Source organism: Bos indicus, chromosome 1 (genome assembly GCF_029378745.1).
Source record: "Bos indicus isolate NIAB-ARS_2022 breed Sahiwal x Tharparkar chromosome 1, NIAB-ARS_B.indTharparkar_mat_pri_1.0, whole genome shotgun sequence".
NCBI lineage: Eukaryota > Metazoa > Chordata > Mammalia > Artiodactyla > Bovidae > Bos > Bos indicus.
The window spans coordinates 58,701,533-58,720,931 of NC_091760.1; the positions used below are offsets into that span (position 1 = coordinate 58,701,533).

Sequence of the window (19,399 nt, forward strand, 5' to 3'; positions counted from 1 at the left end):
GGGCTTGGGGCTGGGGCACGGAGTCCAAAATTGATAGTTTGCCCACTAGGAATTTGCAATTTAGTTAGGATTGGATATCATCAACACAGCTTCCCTCATAGCTCAGTTGGTAAAGAATCTGCCTGCAGTGCAGGGGACCCGAGTTCAATTCCTGGGTCGGGAAGATCCCCTGGAGAAGGAAATGGCAACCCACTCCAATATTCTGTCCATGGAGAATCCCATAGACAGAGGAGCCTAGCAGGCTACAGTCCATGGGGTCGCATGAGTCAGACATGACTTAAGACAGTAAACTACCATCACCAACATAAAATTAAATAATCATGAGATGATTCCTTAAAAACCCAGAAGGCTCCACACCCACCCAAAGGAAGGGATCCACGAGAGATCTCACCTTGACCCACAGGAACCGCCTGTGTTCAGCCTGGAAAGTGAAATGGGTCTATAGAGATGAACTATGCATTCTGTCATTTTTACCACACTACTTGGTGAATAGCATGTATTTCTTCTAGTGTTATTTTCATTTCAGTTATCGTATTCAACTCTGGTTGTGCTTTATACTTTCTTATTCTTTGTTAAAAAGCATCTTGTAACTTCTCATCCATTCTTTCCTCAAGTTCTTGGATCATCTTTAGAGTCATTGCTCTGAACTCTTTCTTGGTAGATTGCCTGTCTCCACGTCACTCATGTGTTCTTGGGTTTTGTCTTGTTCCTTCTCTGGAACATATTCCTGTCGTGGCATTTTGTATCTGTATTTGTATGTATGTGGAAGGTTAGTTATGTCTCTCAACCTTGGAGAAGTGGCCCTCTATAGGGGATTCCTGTGTATCTCAGCCTTACACTCCCTCTTGTAAGGGACCTATGTACACTCCCTATGGCCAGGGACCAGCAGGTCCCAGGGGAGGTTCTGACCTGTGTTTGCAGACTCAGTTCCACAGGCTGTGTGATTTTATTTTTCTTGCTTTCTGGTGTCTGCCCTCCCAGTGTGTGACTTTGGGCTAGAGGCTTCTGCAGGCTTCCTGGTGGGAGGGGCTGGTGCCTGTCTACTGGTGGGTGGAATTGGGTCTTGGCCCTCTGGGGGTCAGGACCATATTTAAAGGTGGTGTGTGCTCAGGAAGTCTTTATTTTCAAACATTTATTTATTTGGCTGCATCAGGTCTTAGTTGCAGTGCCTAGGATCTTCGTTGAGTCATATGGGACCACGCAGTGCACAGACTCTGTGCGGCACAGGCTCAGTAGTTGCTCTGAGGCATGTGGGATCTTAATTCCCCAACCAGGGATCTAACCCGCGTCCCTTGCATTGCAAGGTGGATTCTTAACCATTGGACCACCAGGGAAGCCTCTCAGGAAGTCTTTAGGCCTGCCTGTTAGTTGTTTGGTGTGAGGTACCCCAGCACTGGAGCCTACAAGTGTTGGGTGGGGTCAGGGCCCAGTTTTAATATCCCAACAAGATGTCAGCCTTCAGGTGAGTACTCCTGGATATGTTCGCCACCAGCTTTTATGTCCTAAGAGAGAGCCATAGCCAGCCCCTGCATCCCCGGAAAACCCTCTAAGACCAGCAGGTAGATTTGGGCCAGGGTCCTGTGAAGTCACTACTTTTGCCCTGGGTCCTGGTATGCATGAGACCTTGTATGCATCCTCCAAGAATGGATCTCGATTTCCCCCAGTCCTATGGTACTCCTGCGATCAAGCCCCACGGGCCTTCAAGGCCAAATGCTCTGGGGGCTCCTGCTCGTCATACCAGACCTCCCAAGCTGGGGTGCCTGCCATGACCTCAGCACTCTACTGTCACTCCTATAGGAGAATTTCTTTGACATAATAATTCTCCAGTTTGTGGGTCACCCACCCTGGGGATATGGGATTCGATTATATCTCAAGTGTGCCCCTCCTACCATCTTGTAGTGATTTCTTTGTGTTTGAATGTAGAGTATCTTTTTTGTTAGGTTCCAGACTTTTTTACTGATGGTTGTTCAGTGGTTAGGTGTGATTTTGGTATTTTCGTGGGAGGAGGTGAGCTCAAGGTCTTCTATGCTGCCATTTATCCTAACAACATGTATTCCTTATTTCACATTTATTAGACCTGTTTTACCTCTTTCCTGTGACCCTGGAAGTAAACACTCAAGAAATATTCTGTTTTCAAAATATCCACACTTAGATAAAGATTGGCCACACTTGGATAAAGAGTTGATGGAAAATTTGTTGTGCTAAGCCCTTGAGCTCATAATGTCAACCCAGCTCAACTACAAAATCTGAGTTCACAAATAACATGCATGGGCATCTTGTACCTGACTGGAGGGGCCCAGCTCCAAGATAGTCATTCATTTGGTCATCTAGCATTCACTGAGCATCTACTTAGGCCAGAGGACAAGATAACAACACTTGGTCCCTGACCCTAAAAAGTTCACAGTTAAATATTGGAATCAAAGGGACAATGATCCTTTCATAGAAATAAAAGGGCTTTTTCCTGTGCTGCTCTGGCTCGACTTGACTAAGAGCTTCTAGAAAGTTGCGTTAAGTGGGAAACCTCCTGACCTCACTGAGTGCCATGATCACAGGGCTCTCCTTGGTGACAGTAGTTTGTTTTTGGTAATTACCTCATGTCTTCTGTGAGAAACCTGACTCCCAACTGCTGCTGTTGCCTTGTCTGGGAACGAACCACACAGGCAGGTGGAGTCTTGCTGTGAACTGCAGTTACACTGTGATGGTATCAGTTCTCAGGAGCTGAGTAGAATGTGGTGTGGTCAGCACTCAGAGAGGGTGCCTCCAGGGCTTTCTAAGCACCTTTGTGGGGAGAGTGTCTGGGTAAATATTTTCCTCTCTCTTATCTTATTCTCTATTAGTTTTATTTCCTCTCTTAAATTAAATTCAGCTACAGTCCTGAAAACCGAATTTGGCATGTGGTTTTGTTGCACAAATAGCCCGTTTTGTTCAGGGACATCAGTGATTTGGCTTCAAACAAAGAGAGTTTTGTTGTGTGGGCTGTTGGATTGTTTGGGAAATATCCTGCTTTTGTTCCAGATGGATCTCCATCCAATCCAGTTTAAATCCCATCTTCCTGCCACCACGGCAAGTTAGAAGAGACTGCAGCCTGGTGTCAGGACCTCGGTTCCCCCGCATTCCACTGCCATTAAACCCCACTGGAGACATTCCTCTCTGCCTTAGAAAACCCTTTGGGTACCCACAATCTCCATCCCCAGCCCAAAGACTGAATTAGCCATGATACGACTTACTGTTGGCTCTTTGTTTCTGCGGATGGGAAACCCGAGGTTACGCAGGCTTTCCTATAGGTGTAGACTATAAGCACGGTACAACACGATTTTATATAAGGGACTTGAGTATCTCCATTTTAGTAGCCACTGGGGCACCTGGAACCAATCCCCAAGGATACTGGGGGAGGACCGCATAGCTGTGCATAGCAGGAATCAGCCTTCTGGTTGTAACTATGGTTGGCTATCAAGCAGAATCTCAGGCCTTTCACTTTTTGATGTGGATATCGGATTAGAAGGCTATTCTTGACTTAACTGGAAAAAAGACATAAGCATTCTCTGTCATTGTTCCTTTCAGTCTCCATGAGCTGTGCCAGGACATTTGTGCCTTGACCATGACCCATTTCTAGCCAGGTTCAGTGGGGCCAATGGGCCTAGGCCCCTTGCTGCCTTAGGTCAATATAAGAGAAGAGGCTGGTCTGTGTCACAGGCACCATTTGATGGAATTCTCTACACTCACCCACCGGCAGCTTATATACACCCAGTTGTACTCACATGAAGTGATGCGAGCCACACATTCCCTCCTGTAAACTCTAGACCACAAACGGCTGGAGGAAGGACTCAGAGCACCCCCAGAGGACCCCTCAGCGTGTGAGGTTCTTGCAGCTGTCAATTGTGACTAAAGACACTGAGGCACAAGCCCAGCCTGAAACAGCGCACTGGTCATCTCTGTCTTCCATCTAGGCCCAACCAGCCCCTTTTCTTCTCTCCACAGATCTCCAGGACTTCAAGTTAGATGTGCAGCATGTGATTGAAGTTGATGAGGGGAACACAGCGGTCATCGCCTGCCACCTTCCCGAGAGCCACCCTAAAGCCCAGGTCCGGTACAGTGTCAAACAGGAGTGGCTGGAGGCCTCCCGGGGTGAGTAAACAAGCAGGAACCTGGAGGTTGGGGCCAGGAAGGAAGTTGGTGCCTCTACAGTGCCTCCCAAACCCTGTCAATGCCCCACAGCACCTTCCCCATGCTGCTCAGCCATCTGCTATCCTAAGATGCAGCTCTACAGGATACTGAAGGGCCTCAGAATCTCCTCATCCTTTGAGGCCCTGCCAGATGTTGCTGAGCTGTTGCCACTGAATCAGAGCTCTCAGCTCGGAGTTCCAGTCCCTCCCCGTGCCATCTTCCTGCCACCAGGCACGCACTGGAAGGCTGCCCGATGAGCCAGATGTTCCTAGAGCTGAGGGCTCCCTGGTGGGAGGCGGGGCTCTTCCCTGCACAGTACAGCAGTCTCTCTAGTGGAATCTGAGGTTTTCCCTCTCCCCGTCTTCCTGGTGTTGCAGCCATCACAGCTTCCTGCTCAGGCCACGGTGGGCATGACAGCTGGTCCAGGGGAGATTGAGTGTTCATCCGCAGAGTGCCCACAGGGCACTTCCTCCCACAGATGACCTGCACTTAAGGCCAAATAGACCCTGTGGCTGGACCCTACACCTCAAAATGTATACCTTTTAAAATGCCCTAGAGATTTTTAAATATTTTTGTTAACTTTCTGGTTATGAAACTTTATGGTTATATGTTTACTTTAGAAAATACAAAAAGTATTTTTTAAAAGATCAAAAGTCTAATCCTGCCACTCAGAAATAACCAAGAGATTAGAGTATGAATGTCTACTGTCCCTGGCAGTGGCCCCTGGAGGAGGCCTGCCCATCCCACAAGAATCAAGGGCTTTTTCCATCCTATTTGGCATTTGCTTAAGCAGCTCACACCTGGGGCAGCCCAGTGACAGGCAGGCACCAGACTCAACGAGCCAGATTGCAGGGACATCCAGATGGCCAAGGGCAGGCCACCAGAAAGCTCAGAGCTGATGACCAGTGCTTTGCCTGTCAGGAAGTCAAACACTATCCTAGTTGCCAGGTGTGCAGATACTATGAATCTGTCCCCTGCGGATAGAAGCTGAACTCAGCCCTGGGACCCCACCCCGTGACACCTCAATGCAAAAGCAGACAGAGCCTAGCAGGCCAGTAATGCCAAGGGAAGGACTTCCATGGTATTCATGGAGAGGGCTAGGGTTGGGGATTAAAATATTCCTCCTTAGCTGTAGAAGTTCAGCAGTGAGATGGCTCAGAGTTGTGACCGTGATAAAGACTGATGGGAAATTCTGAAGGCAATTCCCTCCTTCCTGGTGGCTTGGAGGAATGATCAGCTCATCTCCTGTGTTATGCAGCATGGCCTCTCGGTCCTAACAAAAGTCTCTGAGGCAGCATATATCATGCCATCTTACAAGTGAAGAAACATGATCTGAGAGGTTAATTAACCTGCCCAAGATCACACAGTGTTTGGCAGATCCCAAATCCTGCTTGCTTTCTGTGCTTCTTGAGCACCCTTGAAAATAAGAAATGCTCCTCCACAGGCCTATGTACAAACTCAGGGTGGTGGTGGGGTGTCAGCCGGCCAGTTTGTTAGCTGGTTGTGTGGTGGCACTCCTGCCACGTCTGTACCACTTGGTGTGAGGTTTCATGGGGAGAGTAGCGGTTTCAGTTTGGACTTGGGACTCGGGTCAGCTCCTGGCTTCTGCCCTACCTGCCCCGAACCTTTGCGGGAGCTGCAGGCTGCACTCTTCTGGGCCCACACTCACGCCCTGCCCCTCTGCCCTGTCCTCTCCTCAGATAACTACCTGATCATGCCGTCGGGGAACCTCCAGATAGTGAACGCCAGCCAGGAGGACGAGGGGATGTACAAGTGCGCCGCCTACAACCCGGTGACGCAGGAAGTGAAGACCTCAGGCTCCAGCGACAGGCTGCGCGTGCGCCGTAAGAGGCGGGTCTCGCGGATGGGGGCGGGAGCGGCTGGTGGGACATCCGGGACTCGGGGATTCAGCGGCGGTGGGAGGTCTCTCCTTCAGCCAGCCTCTCTCTGCATGTGGCCCTCGGGCTTGTCAAGGGTCCGGGAGTGGCCACGCTCACTGGTCGTGTCAGCGCCACGTGAGGGACGTTGTCTGACTCCTGCCTTTTGAGAGCTTTCCTCCCCTGAAAGTTGGTACTTTCAGGGGAGGGGGACGGGTTGGACTGTGTGTTCTGGGGCAGGACAAATGACAGGAGCGTTTGTGCCTGTGTGAGACCACCAGGAGTGCTTTGCATTCCTCTGTGTGCACTACAGAAGCGCCCAGCATCTCTCTCTGGGGACAGTCCCTGGAGGCCCATGTCACTCTCCATTTCTGTGAGAACGATGGCTGCCTTGGCTGAGCGAGTCCTGTGCGGCAGGCACTTTTCCAGGTTCCCGTGTGTTCAGTAGAGTGACATCTTATGTGGAGTTAGAGTTTAGAATTGGCACCAGTGGCAGATTTACCATGAAGCTAATGAAGCAAAACTTCAATGGGTCCTTGCTCACCTAATTTTGTATCTGTAATACTGTGTTTTTCTTCAAGACAGACTCCCAACTGTGTAAGTTTCAGATCTTAACAAACACAGAAGCTGCCTTTGGTTGGTGCATAAAGAAATATCACACAGAGTGTGCTTTTTGTGGGGTTCTGAGGAAGGTCCCGTGTAGGAGAGCAGCACTCCTCTCCATCAGTTCTATGCAGTTGCTACCTCATATTAGATAAAGCTCTCTGCCTCCTCAGCTGAGCGCCTGATGAAATACTTGACCAGCTTTTGGATATGAGAAATGTGTATCTTTAAACCAGAAAGTGTTTCCCTGGTGGCACTACTGGTAAAGAACCTGTCTGCCAGTGTAGGAGACATAAGAGACGCAGGTTTCATCCCTGGGTCAGGAAGATCCTCTGGAGGAGAGCATGATAAACCACTCCAGTATTCTTGCCTGGAGAATCCCATGGAATGAGGAGCCTGGTGGGCTGTAGTCCATAGGGTTGCAAAGAGTCAGACACAACTGAAGCAACTTAGCACACACACAAACCATAGCTTTAAAGATCTATCCCACTCAGCCCAGCAGGATGCTCCCCACCAGGTTGTTTGATTCCAATTCCAACCCTCCAGGCTGCATCCTGGGGTTGGGCTACCTGAAGCAGGGTGGAGGGGATCCTCTGTACCCTATCCTGGTCCCACACACGGTCCTTTCTCTCTTTGCTCTTCCAGGCTCCACTGCCGAGGCTGCCCGCATCATCTACCCACCAGAGGCCCAGACCATCGTTGTCACCAAAGGCCAGAGTCTCATCCTGGAGTGTGTGGCCAGCGGGATCCCACCCCCAAGGGTTACCTGGGCCAAGGATGGCTCCAGTGTTGCCAGCTACAACAAGACACGCTTCCTGTTGAGCAACCTCCTCATTGACACCACCAATGAGGAGGACTCGGGGACCTACCGCTGCATGGCCGACAATGGGGTTGGGGAGCCCGGGGCCGCAGTCATCCTCTACAACGTCCAGGTGTTCGGTGAGTGCCTCCTACAGACCTCCTTTTCCTTGGCCATCTCTTATCTGCATAGCCTCGCTAGAAGCTCATAAGCAAGGTTCAGACAGGGTTACGTGCCTTTTGAGAGATCACATGCCAAGTGAGTGAGTGGGGAAGAACTGAAAGCGTAAGAGGCCTTGGCTCCCAGGGACCAGGATGTAGGGGCTGACAGTCCTTCCCAGCTATGACTCTGATGGAGGAGATGTGGGGCCTTTCCTCTCCTCTACAAGTGTCATAGGGAAGGAGCGAGGCTTTCCCCACAGCAGTCCTCTCCCCAGCCTGTCTGGGCCTGGGTTGAAGGACTCTGCCTTCCTTACCTCTGCTCTGGTTTCTTGGCAGAACCCCCCGAGGTCACCATGGAGCTGTCCCAGCTGGTCATTCCTTGGGGCCAGAGCGCCAAGCTCACCTGTGAGGTGCGTGGGAACCCCCCGCCCTCAGTGCTGTGGCTGAGGAATGCTGTGCCCCTCACCTCCAGCCAGCGCCTCCGACTGTCCCATCGCGCCCTGCGGGTGGTCAGCATGGGGCCCGAGGATGAAGGCGTCTACCAGTGCATGGCCGAGAATGAGGTTGGGAGCGCCCACGCTGTGGTCCAGCTAAAGACCGCCAGGCCAGGTGAGTGCAATCCAAGGCACTGGGACACCAGCTGAACATTTACAGAACTTCAAGAAATCCAACTTAAAACCCCTGTGTACAATAAATAAAAATGGCTTTAAATATAATATATAAATGGTTCATTTGTACTACTGAAAATGTGCACTTCTGACTTGTTAGTAAGTTAATATAAATTTGAACTCACAACTAATAATGTTAGTTTGCTCAGTCATTGTCACAGAGTTGGACATGACTGAGCAACTAACACAGTTAAGTTCAAATTTACATTAACTTACTAATAAGTCAGAAGTGCAGCTTTTCAGCAGTGCAAATCACCCATTTAAATACTGTATTTAAAAAAAAAAAAACTTTTAGTTTTCAGAATCTTTTGAGTTCCTAGAGTTCTGTAGAACCCAGTTTGACAACCACTGTTCTAACACAAAGCAAAGCATGTCTGTATTTCTTAGCTTGATTCATTTCAGTTGACATATGCATAGATCATAATTTTAATAATTGCTCAGCAAAGACCAAGCATCTCCATGTAAGTAACAGGCTAGTATGGTCTGGTCTGTATAGATTGAGCTGCTGTTTGCTCAGCACTGGTCTAGGCAATGTGGGGGATGCAGAGAAATGTAATAAAGACCCTGCCCTCAAGAACTTTCCTGGGAAGGAAATAAAACTTACTGAAGAATCAACTGGAGAAAAATACAACCAGGAATAACGCTGAGTCAGCATTATCAGGAGCCAACCTCCTTTAGTGCAGGAGGTCAGGTAATAAAAACTGTCATGGTCCGTGTGCAGGTTGGAAAAGAATTTCTGGACATGAGGCAGAAATAGAAGAGACTAAAGTTTACTAGAGTGGGAGATGCTGTTAGAACAGTGGGCCGGCTCAAGGGACAGCCAAAGCCTTTCACAGGCTAGTAGTCAACTTTTATAGCCTCAAGACAGAGAAAATTCCTACTGCAATGGTGGCATTAGGTGATTGGTTAGGATGCTATAGGATGGATAGTAGGGTGGGTATTTTACCTAATATGAGGTCAGGGAACTGGCGGGTTTAGATCCAGAGGCCCACGGCAACAGTTGCTATGGAGCTTCGTCAGTTCCAGAGATTTTTATCTTGTGAACTTGGTACAGGGCTTCACATGTGATCTTGGCATAGGGCTCCACAGAAACTAGCGTTGGCACAGTCCGTGGACCCTTCCTGAAGGGAGTGAGGCCCCTCCTGCCTCTGAGAGTCTCAAGACACATTTACATTCACAGCTCACATCTCCAGGTCCCCGCAGTGGAGCCGGAAGAGGCCCACACTGTGCTATGGTACAGATCCCCCAGTAAGGGGGGACATGTCCCCATACTACCCCCAACATACGCACTCACAGATATGAGAAAGGGCTCCTAGCACCTTGAGAGCAAATTGAGAGAGTTCAGCTAAGACACACGTGAATGCAGGAAAACAGGCTGGTGGCAGGAAGCCTGGGAGGGGCCCTCAGGCTGCCTTTCCACCCTGGCAGGCAGGGGCACAGCCCTCTGTCCCCACAGAGCCCGGCAGAGTATTGAGGGGACTGATGTCCCTTCAGGTGCCCAGCCCAGGGCTCTTCTTGCCCAAGCAGCTCTTCCCTCTGATTTCTCTGCCTGTTTACTCTGTGGGGGGACAGCTGAGCGAGTGGCCAGGGGACTAACTGCTTCTCCTTAACTTCTCCCTCCTGCTCGTCTTCCAGGCACCACCCTGAGACCATGGTGGGATGCTCAGTCAGCCACTGTCACACCTCCAGTGCCGCCCTCCAGACCTGGCGGCCCCGACCAGATGCCCAAGGGCCACCCAGGGCTATTGAGGCCCCAGGCATCAGAGCAGCCAGCCTCCCCACAGTGCCCCGGGGATCAGGGGCCAGTGGCCCCCGCCGAGGCGCCCATCATCCTCAGCTCGCCCCGCACGTCCAAGACTGACTCGTACGAGCTGGTGTGGCGGCCTCGGCATGAGGGCAGCAGCCGGGCACCGGTCCTCTACTACTTGGTGAAACACCGCAAGGTATGACGTCGGGTATTGCGGCCACCTCACTGTGAGGCTGGCTGGGGTATCTGCACCCTGCCCATCTCCCACTGGACTCCTGAAGCTTTCAGGTGATCTCCAAGGCTGATCCCAACCTTTGTGCTCTCCAGTGTACTTTCCTACCACCTCCCAGGAAGCTGGCTGTGAGTTGGGTGTTGGGGCCCTAAGAGGCTCAAGAAAAAGCCATGGGTGTGCCTCTAGGTCTGAGGCCCACCAAACAGCTTCCAGTCCCAAGGAGAGTTCATAGACTTCCTGTTGACCATCCCCCCGCCTCCTCTGCCATTTGTTGTTGATGTTTCGTTGTTTAATCTAAGTAAGCTCTGCTGGGTACATACCTGCAGGAACTCTGGCATGGCAAGCTAGCTTTAGAGCCAGGAAAACAAATATTTATGGACAAGTGTTTTCTCTGAGGGCTACAAAATGCTGCCTCAGTTCTCAGGACTCCTTACAGCTCAGGTTTGGCAAGCAAGGATTTGAGCTAAAAAACACATCTTGTTGTTCAGACCTCAGCTATTTCTCGTTGACAGAAGGAAGTCTGTCCAGGTAGATGTTTTGGGGACTGTCAAGGAGGGAATCTCTGGGTCTGATTGGATCAGGGACAGAACTGGGCCCGCCTGTCCTCTTAAACACTGTGCCCTCTGAGACAGGACGGGGCCCCCAGGCTGCCACCCTCGTTCAGGGCTTACACGCTCACCTGCTGCTCCCAGGGGAGAAGGACGTTTCCTTTAAGAAAATATCCTGGAAACATTTCTGTTTATCCCAGGCGCATGCTGTTTTCTTCCTAAGGCCATTGAAAAGTGTGACAGTATTAGTCCCTCAGTCATGTCTGATTCTTTGCAACCCCATGGACGGTAGCCTCCTCTGTCTGAGGATTTCCCCAGGCAAGAATACTGGAGCAGGTTGCCATTTCCTTCTCCAAGGGATCTTCCTGACCCAGGGATCAAACCCGGGTTTCCTGCATTGAAGGTGGATTCTTTACCATATGAACCACCAGGGAGGCCCAAGGCCATTAGACAGTAGAAAACTATTGTTCTTAAAGGGTTTTTAAAAATCTTATTTGATAAGCAGGGCTTCCCTGGTGGCTCAGACAGTAAAGCGTCTGCCTGCAACGCGGGAGACCAGGGTTCGATCCCTCGTTGCGAAGATCCCCTGGAGAACGAAATGGCAACCCACTTCAGTACTCTTGCCTGGAAAATTCCGTGGACTGAGGAGCCTGGTAGGCTACAGTCCATGGCGTCGCAAAGGGTCGGAGAGGACTGAGCGACTTCACTTTCACTTTTTAATGTATCATAAATGCTAGATTTTATTATGCATGTATTTGTTGCTTATAAAAGTGCTAGTTGCACTTGGTAGAAAATATGGAAGATATATGACTGTGGAACTGAAAACATTTATCAACTTTCCTCCCTCTCCAAAACCAAAGGAAACCAGCTTTGCCCAGGGAACAGTGCAGGCTCTGCAGAAGCTGGGCTCCTGCTCTGGGCCCCGGCAGCCCCAGCGCTCTCTTCTCACCCTTTCCATGCTTTCTCGGAGACCTCTGGTCAGACCCCTCCACAGAGACACCTGTGGTCAAGCCACCTCCTAGGTGGGGGTGAGAGGAGGCAGTTTCTCATTAACCCTTGGCCTGCTGGCCTCCTCATAGGCAGCTAGCAGAGGGGGTGGGTGAGTTTTTAACAAAAAGCAGTATTGTTGAGCCCAGGTTATGGTCCTAATCCTTATTTCCCTATGTAACTGGACACCTCTATCGCAGAGTTTGAGACAAAGATCAGGGCAGGCCAAATGCTCATGGTCCCCAGGAGACAAGAACCAGCATGACAGCAAGAATAATATTTTTCGGGCCAATAGGTGGCCGTAAAACCGCCTCCCCAAGAGGCAGGCTGGCAGAGGCCACACGAGGTGATCCGGAAACACCAGGCTGAGGCTGCATTCACCCTCTCAGTGTGCGTGACAGTGACTAATTGCCATTCCATTTCTTATTTTCATTTCTGAGCCCAGTGAAGTGAGGCCAGCACTGGGAGGCCGAGGGAGAAGGGGCGCAGGGGAAGTGGGAGGACAGGGCCCCGCTGGGCCTGGCTGCTGTGGGGATCTGGCCTGTGGGGCACTTGGAACTGTTAGGTGGACTTTGCCAAGGCACAGTTATGTTTTGAAAGCAGTTTCATTCTTGAGGGACTAACTTGTCATAAAGATCATCACACAGGAAAGGACTTTGAAAGCAAAAATCAGCCTTTGGGTTGTATTTTTTCAGCCCCCCTCTCTTGCTGGAGCCTGGGAGTCATTCATCTCATTTTCACTTTTTCACATGCATGAAGCCAGTTTTCATTTCCTGGTGCATCTGCAGACCCTGGGCTACTGTGTTTGGGTTTCCAGCACCATTGGGGATTTTCAGTTTGTAAAAACTTCTCCCCTTGGAACAAATCCTGGAAGCCTGACATGAATGAGCCCAGACCATCCCTGGCCTTTGAATAGTAGGTTTTGTTCTACTTTGGAATATTCTGCTTGGGGGTAAGAGCTTTTCCTACCAGCTGTGTAATTCCTTCAGCAGACCAAAGCTTCAGGCCCCAGCAGGCTCTTGGAGATGTGCACAGTTGGCGGGAAGGCTGTGTCCTCAAAGGTGGGGTGGGGGAGGGGGAAACAGCCTCTTGGCAACGCCTATCCGGAAGTCTGGAGCTCCTTGATTTTTTTTCTTTACAGAGCTAGGAAATTGAAGCCATTCAAGAGTAATCTGTGATGGTTATGGTTCATCCATGGTATTTAAGTTCTGATCTAGGCCTGAGGGCAGGAGTAGGAAAAAAAGAGGGTTGAAGTCCTCACTGAGGGAGGAAGGGGAGGACAGGTACTTGTTGAGAACCTACTGTGTGCCAGCTTCAGTGAGTCATCAGGTTTAATCTTCAGAATAGGCTGAGAGATTTAACTTGCTTCATTTTAGGAATGAAAAGCTTAGGGGTCGGGAAGATTAGGGAAATTGCTCAGGGTTTCACCCAGCTGGTAATCTGTGTGTGGTAAGAGACACAGCTCGGATTTGAACCCAGGACTTTCTAGCTCCCAGACTTTCTTTCTAGGGTAGGTGATGTTTATGAGCTTGTTTTCTGGAGTCAAGCCAGTATTTCTGCACTCACTAGTGATGTGGTCTTAGGCAAGTCACTTGTCCCTCTAAGCCTTAGCCTCCCTACTTGTGAGGTGGGAATGGTATTAACACCCATCTCTTGGACTGCTGTCATGGAAGTGCTTTTTGGTGCATGTAACTATGTCTTGTAGCACATAGAAGTTAGTGTTAGTCACTCAGTCATTTCTGACTCTTTGCAGCCCCTTGGATCGTAGCCCACCAGGCTCCTCTGTCCACGGGGATTCTCCAGGCAAGAATACCAGAGTGGGTTGCCATTCCCTTCTCCAGGGGATCATCCCAATCCAAGGACTGAACACAGGTTTCCCACATTGCAGGCAGATTCTTTACCATCTGAGCCACCAGGGAAGCCCCAGCACATCCAAGCACTCAGCAAATGTGGCCATTTCCACTGGTGCTATTTTTATCATTCTCATTGTCATCTCATTAGAATATGAGGGTACTGTTTGGTTTCAGCAGATCAAGGAGAAAGAAGTTAAATGGGGATGTTTTTAGAAAGAGGGAGAGGCCTTTGGAGAAACTCTGAGTAGTGTCAGTTGGGCATTTTGCCCCTCCCCACTGAGTTTTCTTTCATGAGGTCGTTAGATGAGGGATTCAGGAGCCTGGCTTTCCTGGCCCAGCAAGGACAATGTCCTGGGCTTGCAGGACCAGTCTGCCTTCGGTAGGGCCAATTTCCCCGCCAATCTGCCTGTCTCCCTCCCTTTCTTCTGCCCTCTTGGGCTCAACTCTGCTTTCCTTGTAAACCATGGCCACTTGTAGTTCCATGCAAGAGGCTGGTCCTTATACCAGCCACCTTCTCTAGCAGGTCACCAACTCCTCTGATGACTGGACCATCTCTGGCATTCCAGCCAGCCAACACCGCCTGACCCTCACCAGACTAGACCCTGGGAGCTTGTATGAGGTGGAGATGGCGGCCTACAACTGTGCAGGCGAAGGCCAGACGGCCATGGTCACCTTCCGAACTGGTAAGGGTCCAGTATTCCCTGGCTTAGGGTCTCCGTGGGCCTGAGCAGTCCTACAAGGTCAGATGGAAGCCCTGTTCACCTTGCTCCAGCTGTTCACCTTGAACTTTATCTTCCTTCTGGCTTCTGCCTCCCTGTGGTCTGTGTGCCCTGTCGAGGCTGCGGTCCCACCTCCCGTCAGGAGAGGTACTAGCTGGCCTCTGGCATTCCTTTGCCCCCTTCACACTTGGGGACCACATGCAATTCCATGCCCATCAGATGGAGCTAAAAATCAGACCACGCTTCTAATGCCCTCTGTTATCTGCATGGTCTTGTCAGACACCCTGGTCTGACAGTCTTTTCAGGCAGAAAAGACTATGGAAGGAGAGCCCTAACGCACATTCTCTCTTGTGCTGATCTCAACCCATTTCTACCCAGGACGACGGCCCAAACCTGAAATTGTGGCCAGCAAGGAACAGCAGATCCAGAGAGATGACCCTGGAGCTGGCCCCCAGAGCAGCAGCCAGCCGGACCATGGCCGCCTGTCCCGTAAGCCCCCAGCAGCCCTGCGGGTGGGGCGGCAAGTATCAGGATGGGACCCAGGGCCACTGCCTCAGAAGGCTCACTGCTGCAGTGAGTGGGGCCTGGGAGTCCTTGTGACCTACTCCTGGCCTCTCCGCGGTTGACCACAGGAAGAGATAATGGATTGGAACTTTTCAAGAGCTCCTCCCTAGACAGTGACCCAGGGAGCCCAGGGATCTGATGCGGCCAGCAGGGGTGCAGGGCTGTGGAGTGGGGCTGGCTCCCTTCCCACCAGGGTAGAGGGCTGTGGGGTGGGGCTGGCTCCCGTCAGGAACAGGCCAAGTCTAGTCACATTACCACCACCCTCTCATCACTTCCTCCCTCCCGCTTCCTTCCTGCCACGTGGATGGTCTCCTCCAGCTCCAGAAGCTCCAGACAGGCCCACTATCTCCATGGCCTCTGAGACTTCAGTGTATGTGACCTGGATTCCCCGTGGGAATGGTGGCTTCCCCATCCAGTCCTTCCGTGTGGAGTACAAGAAGCTGAAGAAAGTGGGGGACTGGATTCTAGCCACCAGTGCCATCCCTCCCTCCCGGCTCTCGGTGGAGATCACAGGCCTAGAGAAAGGTAGGGCCCTGGCCAACTGCCCTCTGTCCCCTGGCGGCCGCCAGCTCCCTGGAGGAGAAGGGAAGTTTTGGAGGGTCTTCTCTCTGTTTTTCCCCCACCCACCACCAGGCTCTCGTGGCCATTCTTGGTCATGTTACCTCAGCCCCCTCTGCCTCCCTCTTTCCATAAATAGTCCCAAACCACCTCCTGGCTCTTTTCTGATGAGGGTGGGAGTTCTGGAGTCCTTTAGGGCTTGCTTTTGGGGAAAGACTGCCCAGAAGACCCCTCTAGGTCTTCAGCCTGCATGGGCTGAGCAGGAGGCAGGTGGTGTCTCCCGGCCCCCAGTTCAGGGAGTGTCTCTCCCCAGGCACCTCCTACAAGTTCCGAGTCCGGGCTCTGAACATGCTCGGGGAGAGCGAGCCCAGCGCCCCCTCCCGGCCCTACGTGGTGTCAGGCTACAGCAGCCGAGTGTACGAGAGGCCAGTGGCAGGCCCTTATATCACCTTCACTGATGCCGTCAACGAGACCACCATCATGCTCAAGTGGATGGTGAGTGGTCTGGTGCAGCCGGCAGTGGAGTGACAGGACCAAGCTGTGTGCTGGACAGAAGTGGACGGCAGTGTGGGCGGGAAGGAGTCACCTTTCTCCCTTGGCTCATCCTAAGCTACCTCCCCTTAGGTGTTCCTGGGAATTGGGCCTGAGAGGCTCACCCTCACAATACCCAGGAAGCTTCAGAGGGGACTCTGAAGAAATGGCAGTTTGTTTCTCTAAAAGCTGGGGACTCCTAGGCTACGTAAAATAACGAGTAACCTCTATGTCATTGTCCAGAGAGCCTGGAGATCATCAGAAATGTCTGTCTGGGTCCCCAGTGAATTCTAGGCTGGGTAATATTTCCATCCACCAGTGGTTCTGCTCACATGATGATTTCTGTGCTCCATTGTCAACTTGTTTCTTCTTTATTCCCTGCAGTATATCCCAGCAAGTAACAACAACACCCCAATCCACGGCTTTTATATCTATTACCGACCCACAGACAGTGACAACGACAGTGACTACAAGAAGGATATGGTGGAAGGTGAGAAACCCTTGAGGTTTTTCCCGTGTGAGGTAGTTGCCCCGGTTGTCAGGGGAGCCAGAAGCTGGTGAAAGGAGAAAACCTGGGCTAGCATGCCCCATGGTGTTGGCTCTTTCATGATGTACTTGGGGTCATTGGGTTCATAGGCCCTCATGCTTCCTTCCCAGGGTGATGGCACAACAGGACCGTGCATGGGCCTCAGAACGCCTCCTCCAGCGGGGAGCGAGCAAACACGTGCACAATCACCACTGACTCTCTCGGTCTCTCCCCCAGGGGATCGATACTGGCATTCCATCAGCCACCTCCAGCCAGAGACCTCCTATGACATTAAGATGCAGTGCTTCAACGAAGGAGGGGAGAGTGAGTTCAGCAACGTGATGATCTGTGAGACCAAAGGTGAGTCTCTTCCGGTTCGCCACTCTCTTCTTGCTCTTCCCAGCAGGTTGGGCAAAGCTACTGCTGTGTGTGCTGGGTTTCTTTTCTCTGGAATGACTCCTTATCTTCCAAGTATCCCCCAGCTTTGCCACTTTTACCCATCTGTTCATTGGCCTGCGCCTCTTATCAAGTACCAATGGGGATGCCATCATGACAGTTTCATGGAACTTGGGATTTAACTCATACGTGATCTCATGGACTAGAACCCGGTCTTGAGAGCTTTCTATAAACACTTTATTCCTATGATAACATCTGGTACTTAACACTGGTTGGTTTACTTAGTTTAACTACAATCCCATGAGAGAAACCGAGCATCAGGACATGTTATACCTTGACCAAGGTCACACAGCCAGTTAGTGATGGAGCACGCTGTGGGCCAGGTTCATCTAACTACAAGGCCAGACTCTCTCCCTGCACTGAAACACGTTACATTTTTGCAGTTAGTCAAGTGGATAGATATTTCCATTTTGCAAACACTGAAAGGTAGATTGTAAGAAAACAGTCTGGAGAAGATAGATCTGGAGGATGGAGACAAGGAAACAGTTGGTTTTCCTGTGACGTCAGCTCGCTCGCTCTCCCGTGTGCCCTTCCTGCCCTTGTCTGTCTCGTGCAGAGAAGTGAGGGGTGCACACACAGCCAGCAGTCCCCTGTCAGGTGACACAAAGTGCCCAGGGCAGAGGACAGAGCCTTTACATGGGCTTTGCAAGGGTCTTCTGGAAGAACTGAGCCTTCAGCCGGGTGGAGGGAGCTGCCTGGGGGACAGGACAAGCCTGCACGTACCTCCATCTGGTAGGAGTGTGTGGCACTGGAAGCGAGAGGGGGCAGCGCTCAGAGAAGAGGCCAGGGACACTGGGAGGCAGTGGGATCATCAAGGACCCCGTGGGCTGTGAGGTGGAGAAGGGTCATCGTTGCATTTGTCAGGAAGGTGACTGTGCAGAACTGAGGGGCAACAACTGGGGCCATGAAGCAAAGGTGAAGAGAAGGAGGGTGGGTGTGAGTTTCTTCTCTGAGGACGTATAGGGAGGACCAGGGACGTGGTGCGTTGAGGCTGAGAGAGAGCAAAAGGAGTTCAGGGTAAACTTGAGGTTTTGAGCTGAGGTGGCACTCAGGTGGAGGTGCCATTTATCGAGATGGAGAGACCAGCAGAGAACCCCATCCCAGGTGGAAGGAGCGAGGTGTGAACCACTTGGAGACGCACCAAGTCTGGCTCTTCTGAGACACTGGAATGCAGGTGTCCTGTGAGGGAGCAGGTCTCATGCCCAGGCAGGGCCCTGCGTGAGGGTATTTGGCATTCGTCAGGATATAGGCTGAAATCGTGGGAACAGAATAGAGTGAAGAAGGAGAGACAGTGTAGACTGAGCGGGACCAGGAGGACTTGTCGGTGCCTGAAGCAGAGACAGGAAGCAAAGGGCAAGGAGAGAGAGATACAAGCAGCAGCAGCATTCAGAGAGGTTGTGGGAAACCCAGAGGACTGTTGTATCAGAAACTCAGGGGAAAGACAGCTGGGGAAAGGAGTTGACGGCGTCAGACACACCCTGATGAGACCAGAAGGATGAGGAGGTGCCACCTCACGGACTTGGGATTGGTGTTTCCCAAGCACTGTCGGTCCATGAGCCCAAACCCATGTCCCAGCTCAGACCCAGGGCTTTGCATCTCCAGGGTGCCCAGGAATAGCAGCTTCACACGGAAGTTCTTCCATTTTCAGTTCTTTTTGGTTTCAATGCATTTTAAAATATTTCTTCCCAAAGATCCCCAACTATTCTTTTAAAAAGTTCCTATACCACTTCTGCCCCAAAGACCCAGCCTGACCCTCACTCTTGGTCCATAAATATCTCAGGATATATTTTGAAATGTAAGGGTCGAGTTTCTTCAGCCACACCCAGTTTCACATTAGATGTCTGTTTCGTGCTGAGCTTGGACACCACACTCCTCTACCAGAGGCACTGCCTTATGAGTTTGACCCCATTTCTCACACCTGTGGAGTCGGGGTATTGTTGTCCTATTTGTCATGAAAGAAACGTCAAAGAAATAGAGGCTGACGTGAGTTTTGTCCCCATTACAGCTCGGAAGTCTTCTGGTCAGCCCGGTCGACTTCCACCCCCAACTCTGGCCCCACCTCAGCCACCACCCCCTGAAACCATGGAGCGGCCAGTGGGCACGGGGGCCATGGTGGCCCGCTCCAGCGACCTGCCCTACCTGATCGTTGGGGTCGTCCTGGGCTCTGTCGTCCTCATCATCGTTGCCTTCATCCCCTTCTGCTTGTGGAGGGCCTGGTCTAAGCAAAGTGAGTGAGTGACCCTCCTCAGCACCGAGGGGAAGGAACCCAGGGCAGGGAGAGAGGAGGTGGGGCCTTGCAGCCCCCAAGGAGGCCTCTGCCTGGGTCCCAGGGAGCTGGATCCCAGGTGCCCTGCTTTGTGCTGATGGGAGCTCAGGTTCCTGGTGGGTCCTCCAGAGGGATGGGAG

General features: G+C 51.5%; 1 protein-coding gene across 13 annotated transcripts in view; it reads left to right on the forward strand.

Annotated features, from left to right (window-relative positions):
- The window catches only part of BOC (BOC cell adhesion associated, oncogene regulated), a 78,212-nt gene that overhangs the window by 55,498 nt on the left and 3,315 nt on the right, over window positions 1-19,399 (forward strand). For 12 of the 13 annotated variants that reach the window (XM_070788083.1, XM_019981838.2, XM_019981668.2 and 9 more), the window contains 12 exons: window positions 3,979-4,125; window positions 5,865-6,008; window positions 7,290-7,583; window positions 7,941-8,213; window positions 9,908-10,215; window positions 14,160-14,322; window positions 14,737-14,847; window positions 15,241-15,447; window positions 15,794-15,975; window positions 16,396-16,501; window positions 16,775-16,897; window positions 18,999-19,220. In XM_070788083.1, coding sequence (XP_070644184.1) covers window positions 3,979-4,125; window positions 5,865-6,008; window positions 7,290-7,583; window positions 7,941-8,213; window positions 9,908-10,215; window positions 14,160-14,322; window positions 14,737-14,847; window positions 15,241-15,447; window positions 15,794-15,975; window positions 16,396-16,501; window positions 16,775-16,897; window positions 18,999-19,220 — 2,280 coding nt within the window. The remainder of the gene's footprint in view (window positions 1-3,978; window positions 4,126-5,864; window positions 6,009-7,289; window positions 7,584-7,940; window positions 8,214-9,907; window positions 10,216-14,159; window positions 14,323-14,736; window positions 14,848-15,240; window positions 15,448-15,793; window positions 15,976-16,395; window positions 16,502-16,774; window positions 16,898-18,998; window positions 19,221-19,399) is intronic. The other variant, XM_070788091.1, reaches the window with a different exon arrangement.